This window comes from Triticum aestivum, chromosome 3A (genome assembly GCF_018294505.1).
Source record: "Triticum aestivum cultivar Chinese Spring chromosome 3A, IWGSC CS RefSeq v2.1, whole genome shotgun sequence".
NCBI classification, from domain to species: Eukaryota; Viridiplantae; Streptophyta; class Magnoliopsida; order Poales; family Poaceae; genus Triticum; species Triticum aestivum.
This window is the reverse complement of record NC_057800.1, coordinates 729,256,495-729,274,906: the sequence shown is the minus strand read 5'-3', so window position 1 is coordinate 729,274,906 and position 18,412 is coordinate 729,256,495. Positions and strand designations below refer to the sequence as shown.

Below are 18,412 nucleotides of genomic sequence, written 5' to 3'. Positions count from 1 at the left end.
CGAACACCTTGTGTGCATAGGAGGTGAGGTAGAGCACCACCAAGCCCTCTCCCTCTCGGCCAGAAAAAATAAAGCAGTGTGATCTGCTCTTACGCGAGGGGGTATATATAGGTTCTAGTTTCTTTTTTTGCTTCGCAGACTCTCGCATGCGGACGACGCCTGCATCCCTACCTGCGCGTAGCATATATTCCCCCGAGCAGAGATCTTGCTTGCGTTGGGCGAATACGATTGGACAGACTACCTTTTTTTTTTTGAGAGAGAGAGAATATTGGACAGACTAGCTGCTAGTAGTGTTCCTGTTGGTTGCAACGCACTGGATCCACGGATTAGCTAGTGTGTCAACAGTGGGGATGTAGCTCAAATGGTAGAGCGCCCGCTTTGCATGCGGGAGGCACGGGGTTCGATCCCCCGCATCTCCATCCAAGTTTCTATTTTTGTTGGTGTTAATTCCAGCAATTAGACTACCATTCAATTCATTTTACCCCTAAAAAAACCCTTTACGTGGTAACTTTTGCGGAGCTAGCCAATTCTATGAAAAAAAGAATAGGAGGCAACTTTACGTGGGAGGTAAAACGACTTGGAATTGGTCTGGTGTTTCCAACACAAATTCATTGTACAACCGAACATCCGTATTGAGGTCAACTGATTACCAATTCCGTTTCTAGGCTTCAATGGAAACATCAAAACCCAGCGTTAGTGAATTGTGTTGACGATTTGATCTTTCTCGGTGCCCTTTGTTTATAGTTGTTGGCTTCCTCCTTTAGTGGGGCTGCAAGTGCAAAACAACCATAAACCTCCAATGGATAGGATTTCTAGCTTCATTCAGATTCACACGGTATCATCTAAAAAAGTGGGCTGCAAATGCAAAATAACCTAAAACTTCCAAAGAGTTACATAACTTGCATCATTCTCGTGCTAGAAATGTAGTGGAGCGAACATTTGGCCAAATACGAATTCATTGATATAATTATTGTCCCGCCGCAATCAGTCTTGATAGTTAAAATTTACGGTCAAAGTTGAAGCACGTGGATAGAGGAAGCACTACATTGTGGAATGGAGGGAGTATAAAGGCTCATGTACCTAACGTAAATATGTTGTCGAATAAAATAACTATGTGAATGCAGGAATTATTTACTAGTATAAACTAAAATATGTAAATGAAATGTTGCAGGGAATGCGCAGCATGTTATGGAGGAAGTTGCAGGGAGTGTGCAACTTTACACAACTTTCTTTTATGGCAATTTAGTTGTAAAAACACGTGTTACTTGGTGTCACACTTGTCAATTGGATTATATATTTTGTGGGGAACGTGTTAGTGAGAGAGATGCAACGGAGAAAGAAGAGACGGGACCGCACAACGGCCGGTGTAGGGTAGGTCTACAGACAAGACGAAGACGCTGCGCGGCTCCTGGACCGTCAATGTCACCACCGGGCCACGACGGTCGACAACGATCTCCTTGCCGATCGTTCCCCACCGTCCAGCGCTCCTCGACACGAACACGTGGATCTGATTCTGAGCCAACAAAAATGACAAACGACAGCGCATACCCCACACATCCACCCAGATCGCCACGCAACGCGCGCACACACACACGGAAGCCACTCTCCCCCCATTATCCCCAGATCCAGCCGGCGCTCCCCTCCCCTCCCTCCACCTCCGGCCTCCGACCAAGCTGCCCGCGGCCAATCCCTAAGCCGCGATGAGCTGGTGGTGGGCGGGCGCGGTGGGCGCGGTCAAGAAGCGGCAGGACGAGCGGGCGGCGGCGGCCGAGCCCACCTTCCAGAGCGTGGCGCTCATCCTCGGCTCCACGGGGATCGTCGGCACCTCCCTCCTCGACATCCTCCCGCGGGACGACACCCCGGGCGGGCCCTGGAAGGTGTACGCCGTCTCCCGCCGCGCGCCGCCGGGCTGGTCCACCCCGCCGCCGTCCCCGGCCGTCACGCACCTCCAGCTCGACCTCGCCGACCCGGCCGCCGTCAGGGACGCCCTGACGCCGCTCACCGACGTCACCCACGTCTTCTACGCCGCGTGGTCCAGCCACGAGACCGAGGACCGCAACCGGGAGGTCAACGCCGGCATGCTCCGCAACGTGCTCTCCGTGGTTGTGCCCGGCTGCCCCGCGCTCGCCCACGTCTGCCTCCAGACCGGCCGCAAGCACTACGTCGGCCCGTTTGATGTCATCGGCAAGATCCCGGCCCCCGACCCGCCGTACACCGAGGACATGCCCCGGTTGGATCACCCCAACTTCTACTACGACCTGGAGGACGTCCTCTTCGACCACGTCTCCGGCCGCGACGGCGCCGTCACCTGGTCCGTGCACCGCCCCACCGTCATCTTCGGCTTCTCCCCCCGCAGCGCCATGAACGTGGTCGGCAGCCTGTGCGTATACGCCGCCATCTGCCGCAAGGAGGGCGCCACGCTGCGGTGGCCCGGCTGCAAGGTCGCCTGGGAGGGCTTCACCGACGCCTCCGACGCCGACCTTGTCGCTGAGCATGAGATCTGGGCGGCCGTCGACCCGTTTGCCAAGAACGAGGCTTTCAATTGCAGCAATGGGGATGTGTTCAAGTGGAAGCAACTCTGGCCGCTGCTGGCCGACCGCTTCGGGGTGGAGTGGGCAGGGTATGAGGGAGAGGACAGCCGGTTTGCGCTCGCGGATGCCATGGCTGGGAAGGAGGCGGTGTGGACGGAGATCATCCAGGAGAACGAGCTTGTCACCACGGAGCTCGAGGAGATCACCAGTTGGTGGTTTGTCGATGCCATGCTCAGTATCGACATTGAGCATTTGGACAACATGAACAAGAGCAAGGAGCATGGGTTCCTCGGCTTCCGTAACACCATCAACTCCTTCAATGCTTGGATCGATAAGATGAAGGCTTCCAAGGTTGTTCCTTGATGCTTTTATTGTCTTGTATCTATTGTTGGTTACAGCATGCTATCGCATCCCATGTTATTTCTCATTTATCAATTTATTTCTGAAATTAGTTACATCCCATCATTTGTGCCAAATGTTGTAATCTAGAATAAGCCAGAACCAAATAAAGCTCTCAAGTTGTGAATCGATTATCTGTGCTCGTCATGTCTTCATTGCAAATTGTGAGCGTTAAATCGTTATTTTCCATCCATCTGCTGTTCATTCTTGCAAGGCAGAAATTAGTAGCACTTGTGTTTGGTATTGTTGGCCTGTTGCTTTTGTCTTCAGAACTGAGATAGTTTCCTTCACTTAGAAGGAACAAAAGGCAACCATTTGTTTTCCCCATCTCTTTTGATTGATAGTGCAAATGGAGGCAAACATGATGACCGATAACAATGGCATCATGTCTTTTTCTGCCAATTATTTCAAGGAAGTTGATCTCGAGAAGCAACAAACATTGTGCTGATAGGACAATTTAAACGAACACTTTAGCTTTGATATGGTAGCAAGATAACAATGCATCATGATCATATCTACTAGTTGATTAAGGATTGAAAATGATACGTTTTGGGTCCTGGATCACAGGATCAGATCACTTGCACCGCACAGTAGGTGACGAGAATCTGAATAATGCTGTCTTTTGGGTTGTTGCTTTTTTTATCGCTGAATGTGTTCCTTGTGCGGTTTTCTTTGTGCTAGTGGACCGGATGACACGGAAACATGCAGTATATATTCAAAAATCAGTACTCTTGTATAAGATGACAAGATGTACACGCGAGTGCTCTGTTCTTGTACTAGCATTGTTAAATCTAGAAAAAGTATTGGATCTCTTTGTTTATTTATGCCCGGCCATGTGATTTACACCTCTGCTCTTTAGGAGACTGCTTGATAATGCCATGACCTTGATTGTGACCAGATCGTGGTTGTAATTCTCGCTGCCAAATGCTACTATGGGCTTCTTTTGCCATATGGTTGAAAACGAAATAAAAATGGTATATAGTCAGCAATCCGCAAAAACAAACCTTAGACAGTCTGCATTCACACATGCTATGCCTTCGTTCATAAATAATACGAGTCTCTTTGGTTTCCTCCAATCTCCTAAAAACTTACTTGTATTCTGTTTTTACATATGACAACTTATTGGCAGCCTATAGTGGATTTGGAAGAGCTGGGCAATTTATAATGATTACTAGGTCACACAGAACAAATGCAATTGTTAGATTCATGCACACTGTGTGGGGTTGTGCCATCACAAAAACTTCCCATGTCAATTTTTTTTTACCAAAACACCACCAACTAACTTGTCATGTTGATGGAGCACATTTTTTTTTACTCACAATTAAAAATATAAAAGGTTAACATCAAGATGAGGTATTGTCAAATGTTGCTCCAGGGAACAAAGACATTCAGAAATCAGTATTTTCTGAATCTAAAATCATTATTTTCCATCCATCTGTTGTTCATTCTTGTAAGGCAGAAGCATTACATGTGTTTGGTATTGCTGATCTGCTACTGTCGTCTGTAAAGTGTTATGCTTCAGTCTTCAAAACTGAGATAGTTTCCTTCAAAACGAGAAGAACAAAAGGTAACCATTTTGTTTTCCTCATCTCCATTGATTGGTAGTGCAAATTGGAGGCAAACGTAATAGCAGATAACAATGGAAACATGTCATTTTCAGCCAAATATTCTCAGGAAGTTAATGCCCAGAAGCAACAAACACTGCTATGATCCCCGGAAGCAACAAACGATTCCATGATCTCCAGAAGCAAAATATTCTGCCATGGCAGCACAATTTTGGATGATCAGTTTAACTTGCAATGTCCCATCTTCCTGTAGTTTAATTTTTTATTCCCGCAAGGGGGAAAGCATGGAGCAAATCTTCAATTCAGTTTCTGGTACAAGGAAAAACTTTTAACACATCCCAACATTGACATCATTTGACTTGGTCTTGGTTCATAGCGTTCTGGGACATTACCCCCTTCGTCCTGTAATATAAGAGCGTTTTTGACACTAGGGAGTAATTGATAACCTCCAGCCTCTGGCCCGCACGGTTGATGATTGTTGATGTTGGCATGTTTCACAATTAATCCGATTTGGATTTGTCTGTTCTGTCTGCAACAATAGCCCCTAAAATGGGAGACCTTAAATCCATTATAGGATCAACTCCTATAATCTTTTAGGGGTTGCAGGGTGCTCCATCGTCTGAATCTAAGTATTGACTCTATATATTTCTTTCTACCTATACATGCGGGAGCGGGTCCATGCGACAGCCAATGTAACTGTAGTGCTGTTACATCAGAGGATTTGTACCCCTGACAAATAGACCCTGCCTGTCATACCGGCCGTGACCGTCACGGAGCCTGTGCAAGCCCCGGGGTGACGAGCTCAGCCATGGGCACGAAAATCGGGTGGACGACAGAGCCATGGGTGAGTTGATACTGGCCGTGACCGTCACGGAGCCTGTGCAAGCCCCGGGGACGAGCTCAGCCATGGGCACGAAAATCGGGTGGACGATAGTCATGGGTGAGTTGCAGCACGGCCACGGGAGGGCAAAGAGGTCTGCAATTTAAAACGATCAGTGATAGCTAAGTTGAACACTCCAGTGCTCTGCCATTTTACCATCATTGTTAAATCTAAGAAAAGTACTCATGATTTTTTTGTGCCGGGCCATGTGATTTACACCCTCTGCACTTTTGGAGATGCTTGATTTTTCATCACCTGACCTGTGAGCACTCTATGAACACATCTATCATCGCAGGAGGTAGTTGTGGCTGTAATTAGTTGCAGCTGATTGCTACCACGGGCTTCTTTTGTCATATCGTTGAAAATGTAACAAAAACATTATGAATGTAGTGAGCAATCAGCAAAAACAAACGTTGACAGGTCTGGGCTCGCACATCCTATGGCTTGGTTCCTAAATAGTACGAGTCTCTTTGGCTTCCTCCATTATCTCAATGCTTCCTCTTGCATTCTGTTTTCTCATATGACAACTTCTTGGCTGCACAATGTAGTAGGGCAGAACACATATATAGTGATTTCAGAACAGCTGGGCGATTTGTAATGGTTATTAGATCATATAAAACAAATGTGGTTGTTAGATCATCACCAAAACTGCATGCTGTCAATAAGATTCTTTTTAATACCAAAGCACCACCAAGTAAACTGTCATGTTGATGGAGCTTTTTTTTCACAATAAAAATAAAATAAACAGTTAACATCAAGATGAGAAGTTGCCAAGTGTTTCTTCAGGGAACAAAATGTCATGAACCTGGACCGGCCCAGGACAGCTGAAACGAGAGCTGAGAACGGCTTGGCCCAGCCCAACTTGGTTGAGTCCAGTGAGAGAGGTTAAGGGAGATGGGACAGAGTGCGATGGCATCGATGACTTATCTGTAGCCTGAACTAACTTTCCCCTTCTACAGTTGCTCTTCCTCCCCCCAAGAACTGTACTGAATCCTGCCCTAAATTCGCTTGGTGTGACACCCGACAATTGGTCTCTCCAGGAACATATATGCAGTCCTTTAGGCTTCAGGTATACACAAAGTGTGGATTATTTTCGAGAGTGGCAAATATGGAGTTGGTTTCTCTTCTTCAATATATACTCCAAGTTGGGATCTAATCCCCCATTTTTATAATGACTCTAATCTTCTTAAACCCGACAATTAGTCTCTCCGGGGATCTAAATTTGAAGTTGTTGCATCGTAGTTCTCAGCTGTCACCTTTTGCCTGACATCAAACCTTGAACTCATAGGGGCCGTTGGAATCAGACCTTGAATTCTCAATTTCTGAAATTGGCACCTTGTACTAGTACACAACAAACCGTCGTTTGAATTTCCATATGTTTCTACACATGTTGCAATGTAGAATAAACTGGTTGAAAATAAACTAGTGCATTTGGCCATTATTTTCCATCCAATTGCCCGTTCATTCTTGTAAGGCACAAGTAGTACATGTGTTGTGTTTGGTATTGTTTATCTGTTGCTGTTATCTGTAAAGTGTCATGCTTCAGTCTTCTGAACTGAGGGGAGTTTCCTTCTCTGAATGAGATGAACGAAAGGCAACCATTTGTTTCCCCATCTTAATTATTGTTGTCCTGATATAACCTCTAGCCGAAAGCTGGCTCGTTGATTGATTTCCCAAAATGATTGATGGTTGGAATTATCACTAGTTGGTATTGAAAGCCGATTTGTGATTCTTGCTCTGCTTGGCCTGTTGCATCGGTCATCTATAAACAGAGTGCTCTGCCCAGCCCACGCCTTCCCTTGTCTAGTGCTCAGTCACAGCGACACCACGCGTTCCCCTCGTCCGCCGCATCGGCTATTGGCATGCGGGCTATCTGTCGTACGTCGCAGCTGGTGCTCCGACTACACCGTCGACCGACGCAGCAACTGCACCGGCGTCGATATCCACTGCTTCCGCCGTTTGGCACTGAGTCATGCTAGACCGCCACTTTGTCAACGTCTGCTTGGGCAACACAATGTGCTTTGGGCTGGCTTTTCCTCAACATTTTCCCTCAAGTCATGGCTCCGTGGATGCGGCACAGGATGGCCCTTAGAAACTCTGCCACTGCTAGCCTGTCAACCCGAGCGGTCTATCTTTTTGATAATTCGTTCTACTCTATATATATATAAGAAATTCCTTTTTGGATATAGTGTTGTGTCACGCAAGGGCGTGTGTTCATACCACTATTGGTTCATATGGCGTGGCAAGATTCGTTGTTGTTATTGCTAGGGAATAGAGATGATTTTTTTTTCTGTTTGTGAAAAGATATGATATGGAGTTTTTTTCTGTTTGTGAAAAGAGATGATATGAAGTTGAGTAAGGTGCATTTTCTCATGATATTATTCTCAGGAAAGGACCAACCACTATCGGCACGTCATTTTCCTTCTTACTGAATTATGTCGAGCCGCTTGGATGGGAGCCGTGTGTATCTCCGTCGCCTGATGGAGTAATGATGGTGGCAAAAACTTAATGGTGAGCCCAGCAAACCATCTTTTTAAAAAACTTGGTGAAACAGAAGACCGAGGAGAAGTGGAAAACGCTCTCATCACCCTCTTTGTGTTTTAGAGTTGCTTCATGTAGACTGTGCCTAGCAGATGCAAGAGGCCGTTAAGCATCATACTCTCCATTATCATGCAGTAGGCATCGACACATCACTTTGTGTTGTCGTACTTGTACATCACCAAGAAAACTTGGGGGAAAGCTCTGTAAAATTGCTCATGGCTCCCTCCTTACTGAATTATGTCGAGCTTCTTGGATCGCAGCAGTGCGTACCCACGTCCGCGGGATGGTGGCAAAAAGTTAATGGTGAGCCCAGCAGACCAACTTTTCTGGCACCCGGTGAAACAGAAGACCGAGGAGAAGTGGAAAGCCCTCAAATCACCCTCTGTGTGTTTTAGAGTCGCTTCATGTGGATTGTGCCTAGCAGACGCTAGAGACCACGTTCCTGCACTCTATTTTGCCTCAGTAATTTGAAGAAACAAAAATCCAGCAACAAGCACCATCATATGCCTTGCCTGGAGTTCCTAAATCGTAGGCGTCTCTTTGGTTTCTTCCATCATCTCAACACATACTTTGGCACTCTACTTTCTTTTTCAGTATGGCCACTTCATGGCACATCATATACTAGTACGACAGAAATGTGTAGGAGTAAAGATTTTGGAACCGTTGGTAAATTATAATAGCGAGGTCACACAAAACAAATGCAACTGCCACATTCATGCAATCCCTGTGTCAAATATTACAGAAACTGTTATTCATGCATTTCCTGTCCTCGTGTCTGTTTTTTGAACTCCGTGCCATGAGATATAGTTAGTATATTTTTCTCCGAAAGTGTTACTCTAATCTCAAGCACAAATGCACCTGTATGAACAGTAAATTCTAAAAAATGTTAAAAAATTCAGAATCTAATTTATTTTTTCTGGATGAAATCAACAAGTTTCTGACATCCTTCAAAAATTCGCCTTGAAAAGTCATCTGTAGAGGTGTGTGCGAAAAAAAATGAGTGCTTTAAAATGCATCTTTTCTTAGTCCCGCATTTTTGTTTGTACAGGCCTCCACAAATGTCTTTCCAATGTGAAATTTCGCAGGATGTTAGAGCTTTCGGTGATGTTCATAAACAAAAAATCAGATATTTTTAATGGCCTTGGTCTTGAAATGTTGTTTTTTAGTACTTAAGAGGGGAAAAAGTAGCGCATCATTCAAAGTAGATTTGTGCTATAAAGCATGATCCTATAGTACAAATCACATGATCCAACTATTTTTGATAAATCAAGTGAGCACCTCGCATTGTCCAATTAATGCGTCCCCTAGCGTTGTCGCCACGCCAGCAACTAGACCACAACTTTCCGTCGCCATTCTCCGGCTAGCCACCCGCCGCATGAGGTCCTCCGTGGTGACTGTGCAACCTGTGCAGCAAAGCTGCATCGGAGGTGGGCACCGCGTCGTCGACGAAAGAAGCCAGGTCTGCAGTGGAGTAACCCACAGCGAGGGCCGTAGAGACAGAAGTAGTACTCGTGTTTGGTATTGCTCAGCTGTTGCCGTTGTCTGTAAAGTTCTATTCTTGAGAACTGAGAAAATTTTCTTCTGTCAGAAGGAACGAAAGGCAACCATTGGTCCTCAACTCAGTGGAAATGGAGGCAAACGTGATACATAATAACAACGGCAACATGTCACTTTCTACCAAATATTTCCAGGAAGTTGATCTCCACAAGCAACAAATGCTGCTTTATTTTCGGAAAGACTGAAAGCCATATATTAGATAAAATCAGCCCTTACAAGAACTTCTTAAAAAAAGCAACCAATGAGCTTTTCTTTGCAGGGTGAAACCCAGGAGCTTGAAGATGCAGCGGCTGGGAACCGGAGGAAAAGAACATGGCGTGGCATCATCCCCTCCGTAGGATGCCGCCAAGCACCTAGGCAAATACTGTACTTAAAAATACGAATGTACTTAAAAACCATGGAGAAACATCTTCCTTTCAGCAAGACTGTACTTAAAAATACGAACGTCGCGTCATTTGACTTGTGTTCACAGCCTTCTGGGCGGTTAATTGCAATGTTTGACAATTATATCACTGGTTGCTTATTGAAATCCGATTGGGGGTCATTTACATGCTCTGCTTGGCCAGTTGCATCTGCCGTCTATGAACAGAGTGCTCTGCCCAGATGCGGCCCTGTGGAGGGCTCAGCCACAGCAACACGTACAAGCTATAGATGGCGCTATAGATGGCAGATTGGTCGTCGCTTCTGCCCGTTGTCTGTCACAATCGGCGCTCCAACACCGTCAACCCTCGCTTGAGCCGCATGCCATCTCCTCTGCTTCCACCTTCACCATCTCCACGAGAACTGCATATACTACTGAGTTGCTGGCCACTGTTGCTAGAAAAAAGGGAAGCAATCAGCAGCGTCACATACCGAGCCTTGAATTCCTAAATTCTAGGCGTCTCTTTGGTTTCCTCCATTGTCTCAAGTTCTCAACACTTACTTTGGCAATCTGTTTTCTTTCATATGCCTCTTGGCACATCATATACTATTAAAATAGAGGATTTTGGAACAGTTGGGCAATTTATAGTACTTAGGTCACACAGAAAAAATGTGATTGTCTCATGCAGTCCGTGCCAATTTGACAAAAACTGCAATTCATGCATTCCCCGTCCCTAGTAGATCTTTAAGAACAAAACCTCTATGCCACCAGATATAATTAACATTTTGTTTCGAGCAACCAGCAAGAGCACCGGCTACTAATATAGAAGGGAAGAGGTGAAAAACCAATATATACAGAGTGGCACACGTTTTGAAGGGGTCGTGACAAACCGTATAAATACAACTCAGCGTTAGCCAATGCCCATCGTGGGCAAGTGTCCGGCAAACGACCCTTCTCTCCGCTTGATGTCGTCAAAGGCCAACATCGCAACCTCATAGTGCGTCATGCGGTGGCCCGTAAAAAATATACATGTTCGTTTCCTTTCAAATTTCGAGATGGTATAGATGAACCTACCACTGGGCCGTCCGCGCCCTTTTTGACTCCTTGGTGATTAACTCATCCCACTAGTTGGAGAAATTGCCAGGGTCTGGCAGGAAACTCGTAACAGGAAAATCCTCGTGCGTCCAGGCGGAGACGTGGTTCCAGACTGCCACCAAGAAGGGATAGGCCTTGCACACGTGGGTCGCGGTTCCGGGGCCTAGAGACACAACTGGCATCTAGGATTGTGCGGCCATCCATCAACCGCCAACATATCTGCCTTTTCTCAAGAAAACAATCTTATTTATGCTACAAATATATCCAAAAATTAAATATAAATGGTTAACATCAATGTGAGGGATTTTCATATTTTACTTTTGGGAAAAAAATTAGAACCCTAGAATTTGTGTGCAATTTCTTGATGGCACCGACTTTTACAGAAAAAATAGAAGGAAGGTTTTGTTCCTCAAATGTTCTTCTTACTTTAGAAGAAAAAGGTAGTGCATCATTCAAAAGTAGAGTTGAGCTGTAAAGCATGATCTTATAGCACAAATCGTCTGGCCGGCTATTTTTGATCAATCAAGCAACACCTGTATGTGTCAACGTAACTAAACGAATGACTCGTGCATTTGCGAGATCAGAATAATTATGTGTTATTGCATTGATGTTTTTAGAAATCATCATGACCAAAACATTAGGATAAATTATAATTAATGCATCTGCTCAACGACTTCATCCACGTCTTCTACGCCGCGTGGTCCAGCCACGAGACCGAGGACCGGAACCGGCATGTCAGTGCCGGCATGCTCTACAACGTGCTCCCCGTCGCGGTGACCAGCTGCCCTGTGCTCGCTCACGTCTGCCTCCAGACCAGCCGCAAGCACTACGTTGGGTCGTTCGACGTCATCGGCAAGATCCCGGCCCCCGATCCACCCTACACCGTGGACATGCCCCGCCTCGACCATCCCCAACTTCTACTACGACAGTAGGACGTGTTCTTCGATCGACGAGGTCTTTTAAATCTTAGCCGTTAATATCTAATATTTACGGTCAGGATAATTTAGACTATGCGGATGAACGTGATGGCTTATTTGACTTCTATCTTAAGTATATAATAGATAATTCCTTTCTCATTTATCACTTTGTATGCTTGGGAAGATCACATGCTGTAATCTAGAATAAGCTGGTACAAAATAAATCGTTGTTTGGATTTCCATATGTTTCCATACATGTTAGTATAATCTAGAATATACCAGTAGTTAAGTAAACTAGCGCGTTCGGTGATTGTTTTCCATCCAGATGTTGTTCATTCTTGCAAGGCAGAGGTAGTACCTGTGTTGTGTTTGCTACTCCTTTGCCCATCTCTGTAAAGTGCTATTATGCTTCAGTCTTGAGAACTGAGGTAGTTTCCTTCACCGAGTGAGAAGGAACAAAAGGCAAGCGTTTGTTTTCCTCATCTCTATTGATTGGTAGTACAAGTTGGAGGCAAACATGATAGCAGATAACAATGGCAACATGTCATTTTCGGCCAATTATTTCTAGGGCTAGGAAGTTGATCTCCAGAAGCAACAAACAACTGCTATGGGTAGTACAATTTCAGATGATCCGTTTAACTTGAACGTCCCATCTTTGTGCAACTTTTTAATTTATCTTTTGCACGCATTTCCTGGAAGGGGAAACCATGGAAACATCTTCAATTCAGCTTTTCTCACAAGGAAAAATATCACTACTTAAAAATGAAAATGTGGCATCATTTGATTTGTCTTTGTTCACAACCTTCTGGGAGGTTTAATAATTTCTTGAAAGATCTAACCTCTAGTCGAAAGCTTAATCGATTTCACTAAATGGTTGATGATGTTGGCATCCATGTTTGACAACTATCAGTGGTCTGGGTATTGAAATCCGATTTGGGATCGTGTTCTTGCTCTGCTCGGCCAGTTGCAAATCATCTATAAATAAATCAGAGTACTCTGCCCACACGTTGCAGCGCTAGATGTGACTCTGTCCGCCGCGTCGGCGACTGCTGCCAGCAACGTCGACCGCTGCACGTACACGGGCATGCGGGCTGCCTGCCGCAGCAGCTGCTCCGCCACCGTCGACCCATGCAGTAATTGCACCAGCCTCGAACTCCTCTGCTTCCGCCTTTGGCATTGGGTCATGGTAGACGAGGATGAACTCACGGACGGCATCTGCCTCTTTGCTTGTGCTGCTTTGTTTGTGCTAACTATATGGACCAGATGATGCAGAAACATACTACTACCTCCGTCCCGGTGTATAAGTCATTCGCGTAGTTCTAGGTTGATAATTTAACTATCTAAATATGTATTATATGTGACAAAAAATATATATTTAGAAACTACATCCGTGTGGAAATCTAGTGGTATACTTTTCATGACATATAACACATATTTAACTCCTCAAATCGATGACCTAGAACTACGCGAATGACTTATACACCCGGACGGAGGGAGTAGTATATGTTCAAAAGTTAGTATTCTTGGTATGAAAGATGTACACGCTAGTGCTCTGTCATTATAGATTGTACTGGCGTTTTAAATCTTAACAAGTTTCTTTAATTGTTTATTCCCGGCCATGTAATTTACGCCTCTGCTCTTAGGAGATTGCTTGATTCCTATTACATTGATTGGATGCGCAGTCTACCTAACAGATATATCTTGGAAGGATGTAATTGTGGTTGTAATTTATCGCTGCTCCTACCACTGCCTTCTTTTGTCATATGGTTACAAATGTAATAAACATGTTATGGAGGTAGTCAGCAATCCGCAAAAACAAATGCTGATCGGTGTGCAGTCACTCATGCTATGCCTTTGTCCCTAAATAATACGAGTCTCTTTGGTTTCCTCCAATCTCTCAACACTTACTCTTGCATTCTGTTTTTTCGTATGACAGCTCCATGCCAGTAGTGGTCATAATTCTCCGCTGTTCATTGCTACCACTGCCTTATTTTGTCATATGGTTAAAAACGTAATAAAAATGATATGGATGTAGTCAGCAATCTGTAAAAACAAATGATGATCCGTCTGCCGTCACTCATGCTATGCCTTAGTCCCTAAATAATACGTGTCTCCTTGGTTTCCTCCAATCTCTTAACACTTACTCTTGCACTCTGTTTTTTTCGTATGACAACTTGGCAACACAATGTAATAGGAGAAAACACATATATTGATTTCAGAACTACCGGGCAGTTTATAATGGTTATTTGGTCACACAAAACAAATGTGATTGTCAGATTCATGCACTCCGTGTGGGATTGTGTTATCACAAAAACACCGTGTTGTCAATAAGATATTCTTCTTGTTGCCAAAACACCATCAAGCAAACTGTAATGTTGGTGGAGCCCATCTTCGTGCAGCTTTATTATTTATTATCTTTTGTACACATTTCCCGGAAGGGGAAATCTTGGAAACTTTCAATTAAGCTTTTATTACAATGAAAGACTTCAATACTTCAAAATGCAAATGTGGCATCATTTGAGTTGGTCTTTGCTCGCAACGTTCCGGGAGGTTTAATAATAAGGCTTAAAAGGTCAAACCTCTAGCCGTAATCCGGCATGTTTAATTAAGTTCTCTAAATTATTCCTGATATTGGCATGTTTGGCAATTATCAGTGGTTGGGCATTCAAATCCGATTTGCTATCGCGTTCTTGCTCTGCTCGGCCAGTTGCACCCATCGTCTATAAATAAAACAGGTCTTTTGGGGCGTGTTTGGTTGCCATTGTCAACAGTTCCTGCATCGCATGCACTTCTCAACCCAGCCTGGTTGAGCAAAAACAGGCCCTAATACGCCATATGCAACTTGATTGGTTGCCTGCATTCCTAGTCCCTGAATTAGGTAATACACAAGTGCACTTTGTTTGGTTGGCTGCATTGGCCCTAGCGGCACATGAACACGACGTTTGGTTGGATACGGCGTACATGTTGTGCTTACCTTGTACCCTAGTTGGTGAGCTTACCCACAATGATCACACCTAGCACACTAACACCACAGCACAACACTGGTGACGAACTGGGCGAAGATGATGAAGTTCTTCAGCTTCAGGCTAAACTGACGATCCACCTTAGCAGCTTCCACCTTGACAGCTCCAACCTTGGCACTGTCGACACTGCTGCCTCCGTGCTTTCGCACCCAGGCGGAGTAAGCTTGTTCTGCTGCCTGCTTAGTCTTGAACCCTCTATAGTTGTTGTTGCTATACGATGCCACTTGTGCATTGGCTTCTTCCCATGAACTATATACCTCTGGAACCTCACCAATGAACACGACATACCACTTGCCCTAGCAATGCACAAGAGCAAGAGTTGAGGCAGCAAACCCTAGCAATGCACAAGAGCAAGAGTTGAGGCAGCAAATCAATAGAGCACAAGTAGCAAGCAAAGTAGCACACAAACAACAATGGAGCAGAAGAGAAGTAAAGCATGCATGATCATATGACATAGCAAGTTCTTCCTAGCACTACCTTGGTCTTAACCTACCACCACATCCAAAAGAGGGTGTCGTCCTACCATCGCAAGTTCACCATCACCGTGAGGGGTTAGTATATACCACCTCACCAAAATATACAGACCATCAAATAGTTTTTGAACCCTAGCTACACAAAATGTCCGTCGTCATCGTCATCGTCATCGTCGTCGCCACCGCCATTGCCGTCGGGGATCATGCATGCTCACAGGCAGCACTACTCTAGTAGTAGTGCTTGCCCAACCAGCTCCTGAGCCACAGAACCCTGTGAGCGTCGGCCATGGCAACGAACCCAACACCCTGGGCCTTGTTGTCAAGCAGGTGGCTGAGAGCTGCCATGAGAGCCTCGTCGCTGAAGCCACCCTGGGTCATGACAGCGCCATACAGGTCAGGGTGGACATCGAGGGGCTTGCACTCCCTGATGGCTGTTGCCACCTCCTTCACCGCCTCAGTCATGCTGCAGAAGATATTGATCTCCTCCTCCATCAGGCCTCCTCTCTTCCTCTTCCTATCAACGGGGTCAAATGGCTTGTCGAAGGGCTTCGCAGCGGGCTTGTCAGGGCCATCAAGGATCTCGACGTCCGGGGTCCCAGGGAAGTCAGGCATGGGAGAACCAAGAGGCTCCCCCGAGCCCATGGCATGCTTCCCAGTTGCCAGCCCGAAGGAGAAGATGTGCTGCATCTGGTTGTAGTTCTGGATGGGTGTGTTGAGGAACTCAGCGTCCCTTGGGTGGTCCTAAGAACGAAACACAAGTCTTGTTAGTTGCGATTAGGAGTAGGCAATGGTGAAAAAATTCAAAAAATCCAGAGAAAAGAATCCTAGCTAGGTTTAGAATATTTATTAGTATATTTAGAATTAACATGGCAGGCTCTCATTGGCCGTGAAAAGTAGTCACACCCATAATTTAGTGAGAAATAGGGTGAAGAAAAATTGCAACACAAGCGCATAATTGTATACGCCGATGAAGAGGACGTTAAGAAAATTCACATCTAAATGCTATATCCACACACCAAATCCCCTCATTGCATGATCAATGGACGTGGCCACCTCGCCGACGCGCGTTCCTCACATCACATCAGTTTGTTTTTGTTTCTGTTTAGGTGCATGTTAATAAAATTACTTTGTTTATGGAAAAAGGAAAAAATGTATGAATAATTAAATATGAAACATAATAAAAGAAGAGAAAAAATTACTAAGTACATACAGTATATACATAATTCCGACTATTTGTTTCTCTTTACCACTTCATTATAGGAGCTAATCCAATGGGAGGCCACACCAGGATGATCTAATCTGGCAATGACTCGCGTTACGTTCGGCCAATATAAATCATCCCTACTAGATATGTGTCATCGTGTATTCCTCTGTTTGTCCACATGCGTTATCCTCTCATCTTTTTTTTCTACATCCATAGTTTTTCATACGATCATCTGGCATCCTAAAACAACACTTATTATAAAGAAGAAATACAATTCATATAACTGCACCGTATCGATGGGCACGGCGTGCCGCCGCGCGGGGATAAGCTAGTATAGTACTATTACAGAGCAGAGTCCTATATATGCCCACAGCCACACACATTCCCCTGCAGCCCACTGATCACAGTTCACAGTAACATACGCCATGGCCGACTGGTCGTCCCTTCCGTGTGACCTTGTCCGCCGCGTCGCCGACTGCCACCTGACGACCAACGACGTCGACTGCTACGTCGACATGCGGGCGGTCTGCCACAACTGGCGCTCTGCCATCGCCGAGCCATGCCCACTCGGCACCGGCGCTGACCTCCCGTTCCACCGCCGGCTCTTCCTGCGATTGTTCAAGGAGGAGAAGTACAAGGAAGACGGCGGCCTCTACGCAGGCACCGACTTCCTCTTTCGCCCTCGGCAGTGGGTCATGCTGGACGAGGAGGAAGGCGACGACGCTGGACGACGCCTCTTCCTCAACGTCTCCACCGGACGCTTCGTCCGCCGCCAAGTCCCGATGCTCCGCGATCACGTCCTCGTCGCCGCGGCCTCCGACGGCCTCGTCGTCCTCGTGGACACGAAGCGTCCGCACGCCTCCGTCGTAGTCAACCCCATGACCGGCTCGTTTCTGCGTTACCCTAAGATAATGGGATGTAGCACTAGCACTTCTCCAAGGAAATTTCCTCAGATCAAGGCGGCGGTGGGCGGTGCAGACACGTCGCTGGTCCTCTGGCATGAGAACTGCCAGTTCGATGGCGACACCGTGTGGAGTGCCGACCCGACTCGTGGTACCTTCCGCTTCATGGATGACCCAGGACCAGGCCCTCTCAGGTCGACCAACCTCGCGAGCATGGCCGCCCATGAAGGCCACGTCTACATGGTCACCTTGTGGGCCACCTTGTACGAGATAGTCTGGGATGATTTCTTCACTTACCAACAGAGAATAGTCCAGAGGCTGGACGAGTTCGTGTCTTGGTTCGGTCTGAATATCACAACAATTTCCTGGTGCACTCTTACGGGGAGCTGATCCTCGTCCGTCGTCCGCGGCTCCGTCAGCAGACCATGCAGGTCTTCAGGGTCGACGCCGACCGCTGCGCCCTCGAGCCCGTTAACAAGATTGCCGGTAACCACGCGCTCTTCCTCGGCGAGAGGTCCATTGCTGTGAATGCAAGCAGGCTACCATCGATCGACAGCAACTGCATATACTACGGCACCGAAGACATCCATTCAATGCACTATGGCCTGCAAAAGCATGAGGGTATTTACAGGTACGATCTCGCCGACGGAAGCGAAGAGAGGATCTCGGGTCTGTTGGTGCCCGAGAGCGAGAGCTTTCTTGCCCGTCCTTTCAGCCTCGTTCAGGTGCTGGTCACCTACTGCGCCATCCTCCCTCACGTGGAAGCACAAGCCGTCTGCTCCCATGCTTCGCAATCTTCATGTGTTCCTTTTTAACCTACTGGCTAAGCTAGTTCGGGTCTTCTTTGTGACCAGTGTGCCAGGACTCTCAATCTCTCATATCTATTTCGAACAAATGCATGAGAATAAAGGAGATCGTTTATCATACTTGATATTTGAGGTAAATACACTGGTGGTGCTTAAAC

At 46.1% G+C, this 18,412-nt stretch overlaps 1 protein-coding gene and 1 non-coding gene across 2 annotated transcripts; both read left to right on the top strand.

The window, feature by feature from the left end:
• Positions 1 to 346: 346 nt before the first annotated feature.
• Positions 347 to 419, top strand: TRNAA-UGC (transfer RNA alanine (anticodon UGC)). The gene has a single exon. It is a non-coding gene; the product is annotated as a tRNA-Ala (tRNA).
• Positions 420 to 1,552: 1,133 nt separating this feature from the next.
• On the top strand, positions 1,553 to 3,059 carry LOC123063553 (3-oxo-Delta(4,5)-steroid 5-beta-reductase). The gene has a single exon (XM_044487358.1). The coding sequence runs from the start codon at positions 1,701 to 1,703 to the stop codon at positions 2,892 to 2,894; it is 1,194 nt and encodes a 397-aa protein (XP_044343293.1). The 5' UTR covers positions 1,553 to 1,700; the 3' UTR covers positions 2,895 to 3,059.
• Positions 3,060 to 18,412: the final 15,353 nt, after the last annotated feature.